Source organism: Psammomys obesus, unplaced genomic scaffold (genome assembly GCF_907164565.1).
Source record: "Psammomys obesus unplaced genomic scaffold, mPsaObe1.curated_primary_1811, whole genome shotgun sequence".
Taxonomy (NCBI): Eukaryota; Metazoa; Chordata; class Mammalia; order Rodentia; family Muridae; genus Psammomys; species Psammomys obesus.
This window is the reverse complement of record NW_026590681.1, coordinates 3090022-3112468: the sequence shown is the minus strand read 5'-3', so window position 1 is coordinate 3112468 and position 22447 is coordinate 3090022. Positions and strand designations below refer to the sequence as shown.

The window sequence follows — 22447 nt, the reverse complement described above, 5'->3', positions numbered from 1 at the left end:
GGCAGCTCTCAAGGCCAGCCGAGTCCACATAGGGAGAATGTGCTGTCTATGTGGCTTAGACTATGCTAAGCACTTTCTGTGCCTCATAGCTACCTCAAAAATAAAATAAAAAACAAACAAAGTTAAAACCACCAATTAATATGCCAAAATAATACAAAGCAAAGAAAAGCTGCTACCAATGCAAATTACAGAACTAAACCAGTAGGTTCAAAACCAGATACTTTTGTAAGTGTGTTTATCAAATGTTGAAGTATTTTCGGTGTCTCCCCTAAACACTAGCCCATCTCAGCAGCACAGTGCTCACCACAGAAGGAGGTGGTAGCCAATCTACTCCTCTCCAAAGGAGGGGCCCACTTGCTCCATATCCCGTGACAGGCGGGGTAGGTGACGCCCTGCGGTGGGAAAACAGACACGGGCACTTAGGCTAGCAATCCCTCCACTGGGCCTGTTTCTAATCAAATGTTACAAACAGGCTCTTACTAAACCCATGGAATCCCATTCGAAACACTTTGCCCAGACCATAACTGCAGACACTCTTTTCAGATGCCCCCACCCATTAGGCTTTTCTCTCACCCTAATTTTCTTAAAGCAAAAGATAAGACTGTCTACCAAACATTTTGTGAAATTTGGACAACTTTTTGTAAGGCACTTCACTGATTGACCCCCAAATACAAGGACCCTATATAGGAGTTCAGCCATCTAGAAACTGACATTAAAAATAATTGGCCCTTTCTATAATTTTGAGTCTATCATGCTTTTCCATTTTGGAAGAAAGAAGAGTTCTCTCGGTGTTTTTATAGTTACATTATTTCTCTATTTCCGTCACACCCTATGTGGACAAGGAACAGTTCATAGGTCAAACTCAGGTTTACAAATGACACTCCTTCAAAGTCTTCTGGACAGTACCTCAAGATCTAATCGTATAACCACATGGCTTTGAATATGCTAAACACTTCAAGACTTAGAAAAAAAACTCTCAAGAGGGGTGGAGAGATGGCTCAGCAGTTAAACTAATCCAGTTTATTTCCTATCTACAATTGTCTATGACCCCAGCTCCCGGGGATTTGATGCCTCTGGCCTCCTCTGGCACCTTCACTCACATCTTCATACCCTCAGGCTAAAATCACATCTATACATGACTTAAAAATAATTTAAAGATTAATCTCTTAAAAATACTTTCAAGTATAAGGGATGTAGCTCAGTGGTAGGCAAGCTCTTACTTGTCTTGCATGAGTGCATGGAGCCCTGGGTTGGAGCCCCAAGTTGATTGATTCCCTTACATTCCCAGTGCTTCAGTTTTTACTTTAATATTATGCAGTAAAGTTAATATCCATTTATCTAAGAAGATAAAGATGAAAACGCAGTTGCACCTAAACTTGAAATGATGCCACCCTGTAACTCCTACCTCCACAAGCCCCTGCAAAATCCTAACAAAGATGACACATCCATAATGCACTCTGGCTGCTGACGGGATCAGCATATTGAGGGTAGAGGTGAGCAGGATCGCAGCTCCAAAGACCCTGGAAGACAGAGAAGGAAGATGTCACTCAGCATGACTTGGACAGTTCAAAACTCCACAGGTCAACTTAAGCAACCAAGAAAAACTAGTCAGTTTTAAAGTAGATATTCTCCTCCTAAAAGAATAAAATAATTCTTATATGGATCACCTAACTGTCATAAAATCATCCTTTAATTACTTAAAAGTTACACATTATTTGATGTGCAGTAAACAAAACAATGGGCTAAAAGCAATCATACTTTAATTCTCCCCAAGGTTAGATCTCACAACAGGTGTTTGTCTTACTGAATGTGCTAATGTCAATTCTTTCTTTGTTGTTGTTCTTTATTGTGGGATACAGAGATGGACAAATTCTCTTTGAAATACACCTGCAGGATCATATACACACAACTTAAGAAAGAACTGAAAAGAAAACTTTAAAAAATTCTTTTTGCAAATAAATTCTAATTTAATTTAATTATTTTTGAAAGTTTCAATAATCTTAACACTAAGGAGTAAAATCACGTCCCCAGTGGGAGTGGCAGTACCAAGCCCTTGAAGAGAAGTTTAGGAACACATTCTTCCGAAGGATCCAAAGTTGCACTTTGACCATTCAGTTCGGTCAGGATTGGGTGCCTCACAGATGTCCCAATTTTTTCAGAGAAGTATTCAATATCACAGTTAACAACTTAGACTTCTGAAGGGGCCATGATGACTATTAACCTGCTACCGGATTTAATAAACATGTTCATGAAGGGCTGCAGAAGAGCAGCTTTCTCATGTCAGTCAAAGGTGGGGGCAGACAGTTCTCAACAGCCACACCTGCTTCTCTCTCCACTCACCGGAGATAGTTTGTCTCACCTCATTAACACTCTGCCCCTCCTCTTTCCTCTACGTGGCTGCTGGAGAGACATGTTCCATTTGGTGTCAGAGATGATATGGTATGCTAAGATTCGAGGGATATAAACCATTTGACCAGTTTGTCCGTCACATGAGTCTTCATGTAGTTATTGGGGGTGGGGTAATTTGGATTACCTATGAATATGAATTCCTGCCACGACCTTCTTTCTGTTGGTGCTGTCGTTAAAGTAGATGTTAGAGTAAAGGTGAAGTTTCACACGCTTCATTAGCCTTGAGATTCAGTTTCTGAACCACCAGTGTTTTTATAGGGATAATTCTCAGTTGCAGGGTGCTGGCTTATGCATGAAGTGATGTTTCAGTTCCATCCTGAAGTTTACCCAACAGATACCAAGAGCTTTCTCCCTCCCATCAGAAAATGTCTTCAGAAATTACCAAATATCACGTATGGGACAAAATCATGTAATATTTGTTGGATGCCAACCACAATCACAGCTAAATTTAATGAGTGCTTACTTGAGGGAAACCAGGCTCAGACCACGAAGGCTGTAACTTCAAGGCCACTAACGGACCCATCATCTCAGGTATTAATTTACCCACAGTACACACAAAGACACTATCTCTGCATGTGTACTTTACTGCAGAGTCCTGTTAGCCTACAATGTTTCTAGCTCTATAAGCGCATGACAATCTCTGAATGCTTCTAAGTTATTAATTCTCCAAACTGTCATTCTAAGCATTACCATTGCTTCTTGTAAGGACATTGACTTCATTCAAGTTGATTACAAATAAAGTCTTTTTTAATTTAATTTTTTTATAATGTATTCACTTTACATTCCAATTGTAGCCCCCTCTCTTATCGCCTCCCAGTCCCACCCTCCCTCTTTCTTTCTTCCTATCCCCCTACCCTATTCCTCAGAAAGGGGGAGCCCTTCTCCCCTACCATCTGACCTCAGTCTATCAAGTCTTATTAGGATTGCCTGCATCCTCTTTCTCTGTGGCTTGGCAAGGCCCACCCACCAGGGGTAGGTGATCAAAGAATGGGCAACAGAGTCAATGTCAGAGACAGCCCTGCTCCCTTTACTAGGAGACCCACATGGAGACTGAGCTGCCTACAGGTTACATATAAGCAGGAGGTGTAGGTCCTTTCTATGTGTGGTTCTTGGTTGGTGCATCAATCTCTGCAGATCCACCTGGACACAGATTTGTTTAGCTTTGTTGGTTTCCTTGTGGGGCACCTGTCCCCTCCAAGCCCTTCTATCCCCCCACTCTTGCATAAGACCCGCACTCTGCCTAAAGTTTGGCTCTGAGTCTTAGCATCTGCTTCCATACCCTGCTGGGTGGAATTTTTCAGAGGACTCTACGGTAGGCTCCCATCCTGTTCCCTATCTTCAAATGCTTCCAGTGCCTATTCTATTTTCCCTTCTGAATGAGAATTAAGTATCCTCCCTAGGGTCCTCCTGGTTATTTAACTTCTTTAGGTCTGTGGATTGTAGTATGGTTATCCTGTATTGTGTGGCTAATATCTGCTTATAAGTGAGTATATATTATGCGTGTCTTTCGAACTTTGCATAAGTTTGAAGGTCAATGAGATAAGGATCTTCTTTAATTTTAGACAATTGTTATACAAATGAGTACCAGAGTAATTAAATTTTGAAGCAACAGGATTCTTGCCCTGTGTGGAAAGCCTTTATGCTTCCTCTTGTTACACTGTCAAGACTGACAAAGCTTTTCCACTCACAGACGCCAAACCTTTGTGAGGCTGGATCTAGAGACGAGTGTTGTGCTTAGATAGGGAAGGAAGATTATCAGAGCATGTATTTTACTTCCTCCTATATGAATCCAGCCAATCTTCCAGGAAACTAGCTGCCTGAGTCAGACTTTCTTTACACATTTTCATTTTACCAATAAGGAAAAGTGCCACAGAGAGACTGATCAAGAAAACAGCAAGTAACAGAGCTAAGGTTTTAATTTAGACCCTTGCTCTTCCATTATTAGGATATTACCAGTACTCAACAAGCACAAGAATGACCCATCCTGTTGCAGGAGAGAGAGAATAATAAAGGTTCAGAAGCAGCATTTGCCCACGTCTAACAGAAACACAAGTGGAAATCATATTCTACTTAGGTTGACCAAGAAGCAAGTTAAGCTTTCATAGAAAAGCTTTTGGTCCTGGTCTTAGAGATGAATACAACAAAGATCAAAGAAATTCCAATAGGGAGGAATGAGCCACATGGTTCAAAACTGGAAGCGTTTGCATTATGGATAGCTGTGTATATAGCTGTGTATAACATATTACATATTATGTCTGTATTATGTGGTGCTTGGCTTAGCAGGTGCCATCCAAGAACAGCATGATTTGTCGTTATCATCCTACAAACAGAGAGCACATCTACACAGATGAAGAATGACTAAATCTCTAGGCAACGTTATCTAACAGTGGGTAGCCCATCTTTGACTGAACTGTCACTATAGGACACGTGGTTGGACCAGAAAATAGGACATTGATGAAGATGGCTGAACATGTGGTACTAGGTATTAAGTAACTGAGAAAAATAAAACAGGTGATTAGTGAAGAGACCTGAAGAACATAGATAGGACAGAAGGCTGGGGATGTGGTCAAGGCTGTCACATCATAAAATTATGAAGTTTGGAATGATCACACAGGACGAGATGATTAAGCCCCTAAGGAGAAATGAATCCATAGCTTTCTAAAACGGAAGGGTTCAAGATCTATGACCTGGAGTGTCAAAAATGATCAGATTTTCACTTCACAGAAGCAAGTGACCAAACCCATTGGTAGTAGGGGGAGGGAATAAATGTTAGCTTAAATATGGTCTGTAAATGTCTGTAACATTCTGCCTTCATCACTTAATAACTATATGACAGGAAAGCTGATATGCTCTTTGGCTTGTGAGTCCTTGCCTGTCACAAGAATTGAACCTTATACCACTCCTAGCCATAGACCTGAAGGAAATGATGGCAGAATGCAAAAGTGACACCTGCAAACATGTATTTATCATAACTAGTCAAAACAGCCAAGATTCAAAATTAGTCTACATGTTCAATCAACAAAAGCAAGGTGAAAGAAAATATGGTATTTATACAAAAGAGTATTACTCAGGCATAAAGAATACCAAAATCATGTCCCTTGCAGGAAAATAGATGAAAATAAAACATTAAAACAGGTAAGGCAGATATGAAGAAACAAGCAACCACTATAGGTTTTCAAAGATTTACTGTAGTGTATGACTACAATGAAACTGTTTTCCAAAAACTACAGAGTAGTTGCATATATGAACCTTTAGCAATTGTGAAAACATGCACAAAACCTGTGCAAGCTCAAGACAGACAAAATTCCAGCATAGGTGTGGGGTTGGGCATGAATCCCCATCCTTAACTGAGGAGTCACTGACATTTGGTAGTTGCTGGAAAGGAAGAATCAGTTTTCTTTAAAGATGTGGTCCATGGTGGGCTGACCACACTCCAGTGGCCAGGTATTCATGAATATACAGGCATCACAAGTTGGGCTCAATGGGTTAGAGGGGAAAAAACCCACAAAGCTAAACAGGTGTGGAAGAAGACATGGATCTGGGAAGGAGTTAGGAGAAAAGCATAAATATGATCAAAATACAAAACTCTCAAAGAACTATGAAGAAATAAAAACAAAATGTACAGAACTGTTGATAGCATAAAAAGGAGAAAACTGTGAGGAAAAGCAGCGACGAGCAACAGAAAACAGAGTGTAGGAGACAGGCTGCATAGCATTGAAGCACATTGGATGCTTGTGTGGAGAGTCATAGAAATGGCCATGTGCTTGTGAAATTAACATATAGTCAACAATCACAATTTAGTAAATTAGAAAGTGTGTAGTGATTAAAATACACTTAAAATATTACCGTGCCATGGTTATTAAAATATAAGCACCATGCCATGGTTACTAATGATGGCTTCAACACAGACTTACGTGGCCTGGGTTCAAAAGTCACCTTTGTCATTGTCACCAAGAGACCTAAAACAGCTTGTTCAAGGTTCTGTGCTGCGTTCCCTGTCATCAAAACAGCAAAGTTAACAAGCTCAGTGGTGTAGATCTCTGGGTCATTCATTATACACGAAGCACACAGAAGTGTTTTGTGCACATCCTAAGCACTTAAGGACTGTTAGTTTGCACAAGGCAAGCGTAAAATCTGTGTGCTGATGTAGCTCCTAAGGATGTTCAGAATGAAGGTGAGGACTGCCACACAAAAACATATCCATCAGTGTGAGCCTGTCAATTGATGCAGAGCTCTAGATTCTCACTGACAATGGCATTAAAAGCTGCTGCTGGCCATGGAGATGGTTCACAGGGCAAAAAACACTTGCTGCAGGACTGATGGCTTGACTTTGATGCCAGAGACTCACATGGTGCAAAGAGAAAACCAGGCTTTCACAAGCTGTGTTCAGATTTTCACATGTGCACCGTGGCACACTCCTCAGCAAATAATAAAACAGATTTTGTTGTTGTAGTAGTTGTTATTTAAAGAAAGCTGCTACTGCTATCCCTCCTGCACCCAGAGAACCTCAACAGTTCCCAAGATCATAAAGAAAAAAAGCTGAGAATGATGACTTGTACTCACTGGGTCTGACTGTAGAATTCAGACATCCAAGCACTAAACTAAATTACATTTCTAGGAGCAGCAGCAATGTGCTAATACTGAAGGTGCCAGAGGATGAGCATCTAATACACACACACACACACACACACACACACACACACACACACACACACCAGATAAAAACACACGTAGAACCTGTTCCTGCAATAGTCTGAGAGCATCGTGGAGTCACTAACAGGAAGAGTAGATAATAATAAGTAGAGTGGACTCTTTTGCAAAGCAGGTCTAGAAATGGCAGCAGTAGGGCTGACTCAAAAAAGAAGTTACAAGCTGCAGAACAGTTTTAGTGCTGTGGAGTCTACAGTCCAACAAACACAATAACAAGTGAAGGACTTACTAAAATATGTTCTGAGAATCAGGGTTTCAGACTGTTTAAGACACAGTGGAAGAGTGTGGAGCTGAGAACTTCATTTCTCATAACCCCAGTGATCTTGTCTGTTCTGTCTTGAGAGTCACTAGCTTAGTAATGTTGGGTATTACTCTAGTCATCACATACAGGAGTTGCTTACAGGGGAAGACCCACAGTATGTGGCTTTCTTTCTTCACAGAGAGCAGACACAGTGGAAAACAGAAGCATGCTGGGATGGAAGATGTCGTGTTTGTGTGCTTGTAAATCCCTTTGCATGCAGGTGTACATTGCTATGGAGGCCAAATTGGGGCATTATCCTGCTATGATAATGCTAGACTGCCTGGCAAGTGAGTCCCAAAAACCCACCTGTCTCTGCCTCCCCAGTGCTGGGATTGCAAGAGCCTACCACTACACCCAGCATTTTCACAAGGTCTCTGGGAATCAAATACAGGTCCTGATGCATTGCCGCAAGCACTTTACCAACTGAACTGTCTTCGAGACGCAAAATTAACATAAGTAAAAGGGGAACAAGAACCAAACTTTTCAGCCTGATTTTGCCTAGGCTTCTGGTCAGAATGGCTAAGCAGCATGGATGTTTTGCTTGAGAGCATTTAAACAAACTGACATTGTGCCAATTTTAAATGAGCTGAAGACACAACTCAGAGGAACAAGGCACTTGCTGTTCATCCAGAAGACCTGAGTTCAGTACCCAGCATCCATCTTGTTGTGCACAAGCACAATAACTCTAATTTTAGGGGATCTGCCACTATTTCCAGCCTATGTAGGTATGTGCACATGCGTGGGCACACACACGTGTATACACACACATAAAAATAAGGGTTTAAGCAGTAGTTACAGTGAGATAATTCAAATACAAGCTAGGTTCCTACAGAGGATGCCCTTGGGTGAGTCATCATCACCTATATTTCTAGGTCTCACTTTTTCCACTGGTAAATATAAACATTAGAACTCCACTCAAGGGAGTACCATGAGGGTTAAAAGAACATATTATAGATGAAGACAGTGCTCATTTCACAGTGAATATCTCTGAATACCATCACTGACATAGAAGTGCCTTAGCCTCGGATAGACTACTCAGAGAATTATCATGTCTCAGCCTGTTCTTTCCATAACAACTTCACCCCAGTTAGATAATGTTATTTCTGTGGCTGCAAATACACAGTGGTTTCATGGGACACGGACACTCTAGAAGCTTAAAGTGCATGAAACAAATGTAGTGGGAATACTCTCTCCCAGTAAGGAACACTGGGTTGACTGAGACCCATCAGTCTCTTAATCTATGCTCCATAGTCCCCCAAAGAGGTAGGATGGGAAATTATCATTCAATCTCACTCTCTTGCCCCCCACACACTGTTTTCCAATTATTCTCCTTTGACAGATGTCCTCAAAGTGGTTAAGAATACTTTGTTTTGGTTTGGTTTGGTTTGGTTTGGTTTTGGTTTTCTTTTCAAAGCAGGGATTCTCTGTGTAGCCCTGACCATCCTGAAACACTCTCTGTAGACCAGACTGGCCTCTAACTCAGAGACCTGCCTGCCTCTTCCTCCTGAGTGGTGGGATTAAAGGTGTGAGCTATCACCCAGTTTTGTTCCTTTTTTTCCTGAGCAAATGAAGTGTGAAGATGCTGAGCTACTGGGCCATGTGAGAAAGGAAGGAGAGAACACAAACCGTCACACAGTCACATGAGGTGGATAGTTGTGTTTGTCTCATGTGCTCCCCTCAGGGGGAAGTGTAACAAGTAGGAAGGTGTTTTGTAAACTGCACTTTTTCCCCTTCCTACCCTTCTACCACCCTCCATGCGTAAGGAGGTGAATCCCACTGCTAGGTAGCCATTCACACATCTGGAAAGTTAGTTGGATAAGCTCACTCCCTTCTGCTTTGCAGCGCTCCTGTGCTTCCACTCTGAGAGAGGGTGACTTCCTCTTTCCTTGCTTTTGTCTAAAAGCTAGATCGTTTCAGAAGAAGAAATGTATGTATTTCTTTCAGTTATATGTGCCCAGAGAAGCTTGTGTACATGACATGTGTTCAGGTGCCCTTAGAGGCAGAAGAGCCTGTGAGACCTCCTGGAGCTGGAGTCACATCTTGAAGTGCTCACTGTGGCTGCTGGGACCCAGACCCAGGCACTCCACAGGAACAGCAAGTGCTCCTAACTCTCTCCAGCGCCCTGAAATCTAGATTCTTGTTTATATTTTAACAACTCTCTTTCCTTCTTCATTGCTTACAGGAAGTGACATCACTGCCCAGCACCCTCAGGCCCTATAGCCTTGTGCTGCTTATACACTGCCTTTCATAATCCTGGTGATTTTAAATTTCTCTAAGGTGTACTCTCTACGCTTTTCCTCAGATCAGATGCATTTAATAACACGAAACAAGGTAATTTATTTGAGAAGATTTTACTGAATTTGTGTTACAGAAGAGTTCTAAGGTAATATAACTAACCAGTTACATATTTATAAAATTAACTTTTGAATTTGGATTTCTTTCTTTTTGTTGTTGGTTTGTTTTGTTTTGTTTTTGAGATGGGATTCTCTGTGTAACCCTGGCTGTCCTGGAACCAAACATGTAGACCAGGCTGGTCTCGAACTCAGAGATCCTCCCACCTCAGTCTCTCAAGTGCTGGAATTTAAAGATGTGTGCCACCATACCTGGCTGAATTCGGATTTAAGTATAAATTATTAAGTATACATTTTGTTTTAGTAGGTAGACTCTTTTAATAAAAAAAATTAATTTAAGGTCAGTTGTTTTCTCTTCTGTGTGAGGACAAAGAATGAGCAAGAAAAGAAATATTCAACTTTATATTAAAAGTATTTCAAAAAGTAAGAAAATTTACCCAATATGAATTTTTTCAATTTTGTTAATTTTTATTTTTTAAATTGTAAAAGTCAATTCTCTATAGCATTGTAAAAATGTATCTTTGCTACTGTCGTATACTTCAATATGTACTGGAATATCTAAACTATAAATAGAATTTTCCAAAAAGGTACACATTTCAGAAATAAAGAACTTTTTTTACTAAATAAATTCCTTACATATAATGTGAAGTCGTGAGCTAGATCTAAAGTAGACAGAAATTTCACTTTATTTAATCTTCCCTTTGATGGCTGATGGCTGATTTCTGACACAGCGACCTACATATGCAGTCAGATAAAGGCTGTGAAAAATCAGAGTGCGGACAAAATAAAATAAAATTTATCAGCTAATGTGTAATCTAATACTTCCTTCGCTCTTAATTTTTCAAAGAACAATATGAGAAAACATGACATAAAATGAAGGACTTTGCTCATTGAAGGTGTTTTTCAAAATAACAAACGATATGAAAGCATCATTATTTCCTTAGCTCAAATAATGTGGAGAAAAATGAATGGATTTGGATTCTTTCAAGTGAAGGGCTAATTTCTATTGTTTTTCACTTTCATGTTACATATGTGAGAACAAATACACATACATACATGCACATACATGAGCATTCATACACATACACACCCACTGATTTTCTTTCTCTTTAAAAAAAATACCTACTAAATTTTTGAAAATTTCATACCAAACATTTTGATCATATTTCTCCTCCCCCTAACTCCTCAGCCCCTTCCTCATGTTCCATGAAATGATCACACATTCTACAGTCGTGTGCAGGACTGGCTTATGAATAAAAAAGAGTCTCAGTGCTTCTAAAAAGAAAAATGCAAACAATACCTACATCATAGACATCCCGACACAGGCAGGATTGACATGCACACAGGTGGCCAGCAGGGAGATGTAAATTTTTCATTTGTACACATTTCTGTGATCTCCTGCCCCCAACACCCTGGAGAATCACTTGCACCCAGTAATATTTGCCCTGCAGACAGGAAAGCTGGTGGTCACCCGGCTTCCCTAAGTCAATCAACTTGCTGCACGTGGGGAGGGCTTGTCACTTAAGAGGAGAACCCTGTTCTCACCCCAGGTGTGGGACTAATTCCCTCCTGCAGAGTTTGGAAGAATAGACTGATTCAGGCAGTTTTAATCTATTTAATCTAATCAAATCAGGGCCCAGGAACCTCCCTTTGTCACATCTGATGCCTGTCCCCATATTAAAAAAAAAAAAAAAAAAAAAAAAAAAGGATTGCACAGGCTGAAGGCAGCCCTCTGGGTCCCTTGGTACATCATTAAGTTGTAAAAATGACTTCATCACTCACCACAGAGAAATTAGGCTGCCCGATGGTGGCATAAGGCACCAGGAGCATTATCCTACCAGCTGCCTACCTGACTTTCTTGCACAACCCTCCCTGCTACCCCCACCCGGAAGCTGCGCTGCAGCAGCAGAATGGTGCAGTGTAGAAACCAGAGCTGGGAGGGGGTGAGGGGTTTGCAGAATTGAGAGAGAAAAAAAAGGCCTCTGTCAGCAAAGCATGGGCAAGTCCTTGGAGACTCCTCCCCCCTCCAGCCTATCTTTTCATCATTCATCTTGTGGTAAAGGGTATTTTCTTTTGTTAGAAAAAATAATAAAAGGTTCCATTACCCCAGATACCTAACCTATCAGGCCCACAATGGCAAAGCAGCTACATATTTGATAGGCTACTAGGTGAGTGGGATAGAAAAGGTAACCTCTGACCCTAAAAGACTGGGTACTAAAAACCACTTCTACCACCAAGGATGGTGGTCCCCTGCAGCAAGCTGTATGCTCAGAGTCTGAAAGATTTTCTCATGCAGAAGAGACGGAAAGATTTCTCACCAAGGGCTAGGAAACTGCATCTGGAGGTGGACACTGCCATGAATTGGTAAGTAGAGATGGAGGAAGAGAGAGACAGACATGATAGATACATGGTAAATTGAAATTGCTAGTTGGTAGGCAATAGACAGATGGGTGAAAGAAATAATGATAGAAAAGAACAAAGATAGATTTCAGTAGATGCATACCTAGAAAAATACAGCGACTGTGTATATTTGATGTCAGGGCTTAGGAACTCATTTCCAAAGCTCGTTCTAATATCCTAATATTGTAACTGAATAGATTAATACAACTTTGATACTTGATTTCTTAGAAGGAGAGGGAACTAGCAGAAATTATTGCTCAGACCTAGATCTAAGACTGTGTGCAGTTGTTTATGCTAAACATGTCATTCCTTTCTAAAAATCAAACTAACAAAACATTTTTTTATAATCAGAGATGCTAGAAAAATCTACCTAAAGTATTTTATTGTTATAAAGGAAAATGCACATGCATTTTGGGTTGTTTTTTTTTTTCTTTTCATTTTTAGGTACAGATTACTGTCTCTTTTATATTAGGAAAATAGAATTGAGTTATATTAGTCAAAATCCCAAGGAAGAATTTTTTTTTCAAACAAAAGGTTTAATTTTTTGAAATCTTCTAGGAGCCTAGATGGACAAAGAGTTAAGGGGGGGGGGAACAACTAAATGCCCCTTTTCTCCTGAAGAACTTCAACCATTCTTCTGAGCTATTATCAATCATGAAGTCCATCTCTTCAAAGAAAAGAACAAGCACACTGTGGCATAGAAGTTTAGAAGCCAAGATACCCAGACACCTAGATACACAGGTATAGATAGACAGACAAACAGACAGGCAAATACACACAAACACATACAGGAGGCAAGGCGGAGGGAGGGGGAAGAAAGACAAACACACACCAGAGACACATAGACACACACAGACATAGAAATACAGACACATACACAGATAGACACAAACACACTAGAGACTCAGAGAGAGACACAGAGGGTCACATATAAACAGATACACACACACACACACACACACACACACACACTCACGCTGTTTCTTCTCCTGCTCAAAAAGAAAAAAGACAAATCTAAGGATCCCTTGGGCTTTTGATCCCTAATTCAAGGATTTATCCCCTAGATTTGAGGCTTGACAGATTGGAGCCCTGCATTCAGGGAGCAGATGGCTCAGCCTGCTGCTGTAAGTGAACTTCACAAAGGAGTACACAGTGGTATGCAGAATATTACACTCCCTGTAGTACTGTACTCCAGGAGCCGGAGCTCTAGAGGGGGTCCCCTTGTCACCTAGGAAAGGTAGTGTAGTGTCTGTAAAATGGGAGAGCTGGGCCAGATGAACTCTGCCCAGCTTCACCAGAGGTTCCTGTCCAAGGAGAAGATGATGCTGCAACTAAGTAAGGTTCACCTCACTACCTCTTATCCAAATCAACATTTAAAAAATAAAAAAAAAACTTTTTTGTCTAGCAAAAATCAATTCTAAAGACAAGAAGTGCCTACAGAAGACAAAATGACACAATGTGGACTGAGCATTCTTAACTAGAGGACAGAAGAAGGGAGAAATGATTGCAGCTTTCGAAGCAGAAGTCTGACCTTGAACTTGAATTTCTCTAGCTGTGTTTACCAGACTACATCTCAAAGATAACATTATTCGGATCCCCCTCACTTTCTACATGCTTGACCAAAACTTCCATTTTAAAAATAGCTACTTTAACACTTTCTAATGAGACTTGTATCATTTAGGTGAACAATTTAATTCTAAATAATCAGTTTGAGAGAATTAATTCTTACAGCAGAAATACAACACATGGTCAAGGATGTTCTATTACAGTGGAAATAATCCATTTACCTTAGCATTAGTAAAAGTAAAGTTTAAGGCAAATAAGGTCATGATCATAGAGTATTTCTTTCTTTTTTTTTTTTTAATTTAGGGTTGTAGCAATAACAAATGGCAGCAGCCAACCCATACATCATTCCAGATACTTCTCCTTAGGCTTATACAACCTCTTGTTCGGCTGCCAGGACAGCAAACTGAAGCAGGTACATTGGTTTTGAGAAGAAGGCAAAAGAGGTAAGATGTATGTGCCTTTGAGTTGTTAAGTAACATATTCAGGATCTTGAACTCATAAGATTTGTCTTTCTCATTTTATTTCTTTAGCCAAATATGCATCATGGCCAGGTAATATTCAAGATGGCAGCAATGTTACCATGAAAATTCAAACAAACAAAAGAGAAGCACAGGTAAGACTCCCTGCACTGATGTAGCTCACACCTCTTGGAGAAAGGTAGGCATTAGACCAAGAGAAAAGGAAGACAGTCTTGTGATCCCGCTGCTTGGCATAGTGTATTGAGAAACGGAGAGGGTGGAAGCAGGTGGAACTTTTTAAAGTGTTTAAATAATATTGACACATACAGTTACATTGTTAGACACTGAAAATATATCCACCAAATTTCCTTGGCCTTCTTTCTATCCCTGTGATTAAACACTTGCCACAGCCCTTGCATACAGGGCTGAATACAGAACAATCACACATCTGGGCAACTCTGCATATGTAAGTATCTAAATTACTCTGAGTCTCATGTACCCTGTACTAGTTTTTTAAAAAATTAATTTGCACCAACATTTTTATCACTGTTTTAAATATGTTCACATCTCAAAACATTACAGATTTTTAAAAGGAATCTTCCTTTGAAATCCCATCTTAAGACCCTCCCCACAGGTGAATAAAGTCTTCCTCCAAAAACTCAGTGACTCCTTAAGGAGGGAATGTAAGAAGCATTCTAGTGAGCTGGACGTTCTCCCTACTGACTCCTTTAGCAAGTCCTCTTAATGAACAGGAAACTTAACTACTTAGAATATGATCAATAAAATGACCCAAATTCTGAATCCTGAACCAAGAGTAAAACTGTCTTGACTTATCAAGAAAATGGAGAAGTGCAATGTGCTGTTTATTTTCCATTGAGAAATTAGTGGAGACCATAGTTAGGATTCCTCCTCCCCCTAGAAGCTGTCTCCACATCTCCTTCCTCCCTAAAAGCAGGGCAAATGTGATCCAAATGTGGTTCAAAGCAAGAGGGAAGAGGAGCAGCCCCTGGATTTTGCCCCAGGGAAATCTCAGCCTATAAGAAGGAACATTGTGAATGAACCGGCAGGCAAGTCTCCAGAGCAGAGACCTGCCCTGTAGTATTTTACTATTTCTGGAAGAAAAAAAAAAAAAGATAATAGGAGATATTCATTTTTTCCAATCAGTTCTACAAGAGTCTCAAGTATTTCTGTGTAGAAAGCTTTCTTGGACAAAATCCTAACTATAGTTTCTAGCAAGAAATGAACATTCAAACCCTGTTAAAAACAGACACATCTGGGTGACTGAATTATTTATGATTTTGGTCATCTTTCCTTAACAAAGGTTTTTTTGTTTTTTTTTTTTTTGTTTTGTTTTGTTTTTCTTTTTCTTATTAAGCCACTAAAGCTTTTTATAAGCAGAAAAAAAAAATGTCCACATACTCTCACCTATTGTCACATGAAGCTCCCACGTGCTTAGGTTTGTTCCATTATAAAACCGAAGCAAATATGTCAAAACTCTGAGATGTTGGTTCTAAATCTGTATCCTCATGTTACTCTAACACTTTTATCAACTTCCTTAGTCAGGTAGAAGCTAAAATATCATGTTTGGAGATACTGAGTCTCTTTCATTTGTAAATATTTTAAAGGTAAAAAGAATTGGATCCACATTAGAATTCTCAAGCTTTGAAGTTTTTCCTTTGAAAAAAGCATCCCAGGTACCTAATCAGCGGATCAACGTTGCTAAACGGGACAACAAAAACCGCAATAAGCTTGCTTAAAAAAAAAAAAAAAAAAAAATCAGGAAAACCTGTTTTTCTGACTCCCCGCTGTCACGAAGAGCTACACCTGGAGTCCTCGCTGCCCGTCCCTGGCAGGAGTCCTGTGAGTGCGTTAGTGTTTGGCAAGCACAGTACTCAGACTGTCACACGGTGTGAGATCTTCGATATCATTTGGAATTACTTGTTAATTTATTTGTTGGTGAATCCTCTGTTAATTTTTCCTTCGTTTAAAAATATTTCAGATATGCAGACTTAGAGTATCTTTCTGGAAAATGTATCTTTAATTTTGGAAAAAAATTAAAATATTTGAGAGTCTAGAACCGAGAGTGTGGCTACCTGTTCTAAATCACTAAGCGTCAACGAAGTTCGTGTTTTCTTTTAAAAAATTCTTCCTGATATCAAGTTTTTCCTAATCAGGATGATGAAATTGGCCTTCATTATACAGAAGAAAGCCACCTGCTGGGTCAGAACGCTGGATGCCCTAACCCCTTGATGTAGATGATATTCAAAGATATCCTAACATTTTTGATCAGCCGCCTTGAAATCTCCAATCTAAGCTCTAAATGCCTAAAATAAAATTCCAGGAATTCACCTGGAGGCCTGGAGACCGGTCAAATCAACCAGTCCTTTTGGACCCGCGGATTAAGCCCGGGAATGAAGCTGGGAGACACGGGTGAGTGCTAGGGACACGAACCCTTGAGAGCCAGCCTCGGAGCTGACCTGCTGGGGCAGGTCGCCTTCCAGTCCCCAAACGTTTGCTGGAGTAATGGAGGAGGTGAGGAATTACACCTCAGAGGTCCGAAGAAAGGCCCCACATCTTTATTTGAGATCTGTAAGCCTGGGACCAGGAGGGTTGAGTGCTCAGCCTCAGTTCAGACGCAAAGACAGAGGTTTAGTTTACCCTTTGTGGCTGTTTTGTTTTTCATTAAAATGCACTCAGTGAAGCAAACAGAACTGTCTCTTGCCCCACCCCCCCGGTAGCCATGCCCTCCTCCTAGGTATCGACGCCCGCAAGTCTTTATGCTCCAGGGGCGTCTCTGCAGGTGGACCTCGGGGTAGGGGTGCCCCCCTGAAAGCTGGCGCTAGGACCTCGATCCCGGCAGCCGCTGCAGGACTGGAGGCCAGAGGCCGAGGGACGCAGCTGAGCAGCTCGGCTCCCTCCCGCCCCCTAAGCACAGAGCTCATTAACAGGTGGAATCGCACCCAAGAGCCCTAGATTCCGCCTGCATCCATAGAAACAAATCCTTCAGGCTCATAACACCATATGGGCTAGCTCTGGGGCTAGCCTTTGACATGCCCTGCTGGAGGTCTGCACCACCCGGGTACCTATCTGGGCATTCCCTTCCTCTCCCGCCTGTGCATCTTACAGCACCGCCACGTCTTTGCAGCGTCCAGCACACACACCGACCCCACCCTACCCCCGCCCTAATGGAAGGCACCGGGGAGCTTTTCTAATAGGCCTGGTAAGAGTGGCCTAACGCAGCCGACCAACGCGCGCAGGTCTTGGCAAACCTGGGCCCTTTCTTGCTTCCGGAGGCGCGAACCTCAGCGCTGCAGCCGGGAAGGCGTGTCCGGAAACAAAGAGACGCCCTTAGGGAGTTTTCAAACACCCCAGGGCTGTCTAAAACCGGCGCAAACAGGTGCAGGGAGACCGACCGCACACTCGCTCAGCATTACCGGTTTGCAGCTAGCCGCGATGCGATATATCCGCCCGGAATCTGGGTGATGATGTAGCCCCAGAAGAACGACCCGTGAATCATCCCCACAGTTTCGGGGTCCCAGTTAAATTTGGCTTTCTATAGGAACAGAGGGAAAAACACAAAGAAACAACGGGTCAGGGAGACGTTGGACAAGGCAAAGTCAGTGCACACAACTCACTTTTGATGGTCTGCGTGCTCTGAAATACTGAGGCCAGAGGCTATATTTTCATTTCACAACACAATGACTTCTGACAAGAGGGACTCTTTTTAAAAAAGTATTGTGGTTCACAACGAAGGATGGAGTGCCAGGCTCCCTGTGGGAGAGATTTTAGAAGCGCCCTCTGAGACTTTCGGACTCTGGGAAGAGGACATTGGTTAGGGTCCCTTTGGCTGTTGCCAGCTAGTAAGAATGCAGGTAGTGGGGCTGAGTCCCCGAATGGAATGCGACCCTCAAAAGCCTCGCACGGAAAAGAAGGCCAGAAAGGCTTGGAAAATCTGAATGGGTAGAACAGAAAGGTTTGAGGACAGTCTCCCCGTGGTGGTGGTAGTGGGAGGTTCCGTTTCGAGCTGTGTGGACCTCAAGGCCTGACTGTCTAAAACACACGGTGCCACAGCAAGATACTGTAAAAGCCCATGCTTTTGCCTTGCCCAGGAAACTGGGAATTAGGTTTTTGTCTCTTGCAATGAAAATTTCCTGTGTATCCTGGGCTCCAGAGGGCCCAAGGACGCAGTTCGTCTCCAGAGTGTTCCCAAGTTCTGTGACCAAACCGACCAGCTCTACTACTTTCCCCGGAAAGACTTTTGTGACCTTCAGCTCACCTTCGCCCACGAGGCATCACTGCGGAATACACACTGTAAGGTTACCGCGGCTTGCGCTCTGGCAAAAGCAGACTCCTCTACCCCCGCGGCTTCTCTTCCAGCCTGACTCCTAGGCCTTCGATCCTGTCCTTCCTCAAACCTGATATGCATATGCTGATCTAACTGCGGCGCTTTGTTTTTTTTTAGTTTGATAACTAAACGGTTTTTTGGAGGGGGGATCTGGAGGAATCCAGGAGGACAGTATAATGTTATGCCCAAAGGAAAATATTTCTTTTTAGATTTAGAAGACGCTGCCTAGCTCTCAGCTGTCATTCTTTACACAAGTCTAGTGAACCAGACACTATTTTATGCCTTGCAAATGAGGGGTGCAAAGCCAGGATTAGAACGAAAACGGCAGATAATATCACTCTGGTGGTTCTTTCCAGGATGGCAGGACAGGGAAGGGCTTAGACAGCATGCAAGCCTTCCTCTTTCGGTAGGGGAATGCAGCTTTAGACCAGTGAATGGTGCGAGTCCGCTAGCGGCTAATGCCCACCTCCTTGATAACTTTGCCCCCGCGGTGGATGGTGCTGTTGTTGACCATGTCCACAATGGCCACGCCCAGGTTACAGCGGATGCCAAAGGAGATGCAGAAGCCGAGGCCGCTCATGATGGCTATGATGTAGCGGCGCGGCAGGCCGAAGCAAGTGCAGTCGCAGAGCGGAGCCTTCTTCTCGGGCACCTCCAGGGGCTTGCCGTCCTCCGTCAGCTCGATGGTCTCCCGAGTGTCCTGTTTCTTTTCCAGCACCCTGCGGGTCAGTGTAGGGAACAAAGCTGCCCTGAACCTTGGTATTCAGTTTGCCCAGCCCTTAGGGACTGAGGACCTGGGCTCTGACTTCTTCCTTCAGAAGAGTTAGAATGCAGGTACCATAGAACTCAAGACTTCTTATATTCTGTGAAATTCTATATCCTCCTCCCTAGGCAACAATGCCTACACCTTAACACCCTCTGGCCTAACTCAGTGAACCCTAGATCTGTCACTTTTTTGTGTGTATCAATTTACATACAGTCCCCTTGAACCTAACTTTTAGGGTCATCAGGGTGCTAGAGACAGGGTTGGGAGAGGGTGCTATCCTGGCTCCTAGGTGATTTACTCCAGGCTACCTCGGGTCCTTTCTAACAACTCAGTTCTATCAAGAGCTTGCAAAAGGCTTGGAGAGCACCACCTTAATCCTTATCCTCACTCTACCCCAGGGTGGGATGTCTTTGGTACCTTGGCTAACACTTCTCAGCCTTGGATCTTGGGGTGCCATTTCAGCACTCCCTCCCCCATCTCTCTCTCTCTCTTCTTCAGTCTTCTCATTCCATCCCCCTGTTTCTTTACTCCAGTTAGAAACAAAGGCCTCCGCAGCATATGGCTGACACCTCAGCTTCCTTCCTACAACATGAATAATTAATCATTCACAATCTTTCGTCATTACTACCTCAGTTACAACACACTGAAAAATATCTCGGGCCCATTTCCAGAGACAGAAAATGAGATTCCCAGATTTGCCAAGGGGTGCCCCCACCACTGTCTGTACCACTAAGAGAAAGATCTTATTTTCAAAGGAAAAGGATTTCATAAGATTTGACCCTTCTCAATCAGTTCCTCTTAGGCTCTGGTCCTTGAGGAAGTAGGGAAGAAAAGAGAATTGGAATTATAGAAAGACTTTGATAAAAGGTATTTCTGTTCTCATACTTAACACATCCATAAAACGTCTATTTTTTTTTTAATAAAAGAACAGGGTGGAAGGTAATAGCTATCTCTCAATGTGACTGGTATTTTTTATATTTAAACAATGTCTTAAATTAAAATTGACGAACTCTCCATTCATCTTGTAGTTACTTTTAATTGTGTGCACACCATTAAATGACACCATTTCTTACACACATACATATACACAGGGAGAGAGAAAAAGAGAGAGAGAGGCAAAGCCTATGGAATTTTAACATCAATTTGAGACATGTACAGCTTGAAACATGGCTGCCAAAAAACTTAAAGCTGTCTTCTAAATTTGATCAAATTCCATTGCAGAATAGGTCATTTAGCTGTCTGTGATATGCTATGTGGGTGTTAATGAGTGATATATAATCCAAGTACTAGGGACACAACAGTGATTTTTTTTTTCTTGCAAGAAAGAAATTTAACCAATTTGATAATTTTTGCATTGGCTTTAGATACCTGAATTTGCAACCTTGACCTCTGTACCTGAATCCCCCACCTCCCAGCTGTTTCTGAGCAGCTGCAGGACTGCAGGGCGCTTGCGGCATCTACTGCCGCAGCAGTGCGTGATGGTGTCTACCGAAGCCCACCAGAACTAAGAAACATGGAAAACAGGGTTGTGCATTGGTCATTGTGTTACAACTCTTTCAGAGAGCCAAGGCTTCAGTTTCCAAATGTGAGAATGAACGCTGTTCACGATCCATTTTTCTACAGTGTTTGCTGTCTCATTGATTTTGCTTGTATCAATGATAAGAACTAGTATTCAAAGAAGATATAACACACCTGGCAGGACCTGAATTCGTGCAAAGCACAGTATGCTTAGTGTAGTAGTTACAAGAAGGATATCATTTAAATTTTTTAAATCACTTTCGAAGTAATTTGGCAGCTTACGATTCTGGTTGTTCTTAAGACACAGTGACATTTACCACAGAAGAGATAGACTTCTAAAAATAAGCAAGCAAATAAAAATGTATGTATGATATTTTATATTCAAGAGAAAAACATCAATGATCAATTCTTTATATATTTGGTCCTGTCTCATTCAATACAGAATTTCCCATGAGAGAGTTCTTAACTGTTATTTTGCAGCTGAGATCTAGAATTTTTTAAATTCATTTTTAAAGGGGGTTGGCCTTTGTTAGTCACTTGTCTGGATCAAAGAAATTTTATAGGCAAAAGTAAGACAGGTTTTCTAAGCAGGTGCTGAATGAACATTTTGGGATTGCAAAAGAGGGTTAAGATCTGGATTGGAACACATGAGAATCTGAGAATCCTCAGGTAATGAAACAAAATCACACACACACACACACATACACACACACACACACACACACACTATAGGTTCATTTAGTGCCACATTCTTGCATTCATAAGCAGGTTTCCAGTGGAGTCTTGCTTCAACAATAAGCAACAAAAAGACTTTTCCACCATGTTACAACCTCTCCAAGTAAGCAAGCTTTACAGAAATGGCCTTGCAGATTCTGCCATGGTGAGCCCCAGGTAAGCATGGGGTTGCTTTCTCTTACCTGTAGATCTGGCCGAGGGATTTTCCAGCAAAATTCTTTATCCCCTCTTTCCCTGGGGCCAAAATCCTTTGTTTTACCGACTCCATTCCTGTAAAGACTGGTGTCCAGCCTTGGCAGATTTAAATTGTGATGGCTATGAAAGGCGAATTCTGCGCATAGTCTTAATCGGTTAAGGTAGGGTTTTTTCTTCTCAGCAAACAGAGGTGAGCTTTCCAGCAAGGCTGTGAGTTGGAGAGGGGAGGGAGGGCGAGAAAGAGAGTACAACAGAATAGCTGCATGCAGCCCACGGGTTTCCTAATAGGAGAACTGGTACACACAGTCACAAAGTCTCATTGGAAGGGGAGGATCCGGTGGCCGAGGGCGCGCGCACTGCCGTGGTATTTGGGCGGGTGCTGATGAGTCCCTGTTCTGGAAGTAAGCTCACCGAAAAACAACGTAAATTCCCGGTTTTGCGGTCTTATTGCAATCAATTCGCTGTTTTTAAATCAGATTGAGCAGAAACGTCATCGAATCTTTGTATTTGGGAAAAAGAAAGAAAGAAAGAAAGCCCTACTGTCTAAAATGGTGACTTTGCTGATAAGAGCTCATAGCTCTCAGAACCCTTGGGAGCTTCCCAGGCCTCAGGTGAGCAACTGCTGTTAGCTTCCTGCTTTACTGTGGTCTCCTCCCATCGCGCCGGCGTAATTGTGCTCTGCGGCAGAGTGGC

General features: G+C 42.0%; 1 protein-coding gene across 1 annotated transcript in view; it reads right to left on the bottom strand.

Annotated features, from left to right (window-relative positions):
* Positions 1-22239, bottom strand: part of Slc17a6 (solute carrier family 17 member 6) — a 38931-nt gene extending 16692 nt beyond the window's left edge. Inside the window, exons 1-5 of the mRNA XM_055608372.1 lie at positions 21742-22239; positions 19007-19259; positions 17630-17748; positions 1406-1520; positions 305-392 (exon numbers count right to left, since the gene is read on the bottom strand). Of these exons, the coding sequence (XP_055464347.1) occupies positions 305-392; positions 1406-1520; positions 17630-17748; positions 19007-19259; positions 21742-21827 (661 nt within the window). The 5' untranslated portion in view covers positions 21828-22239. The remainder of the gene's footprint in view (positions 1-304; positions 393-1405; positions 1521-17629; positions 17749-19006; positions 19260-21741) is intronic.
* Between the last annotated feature and the right edge of the window lie 208 nt (positions 22240-22447).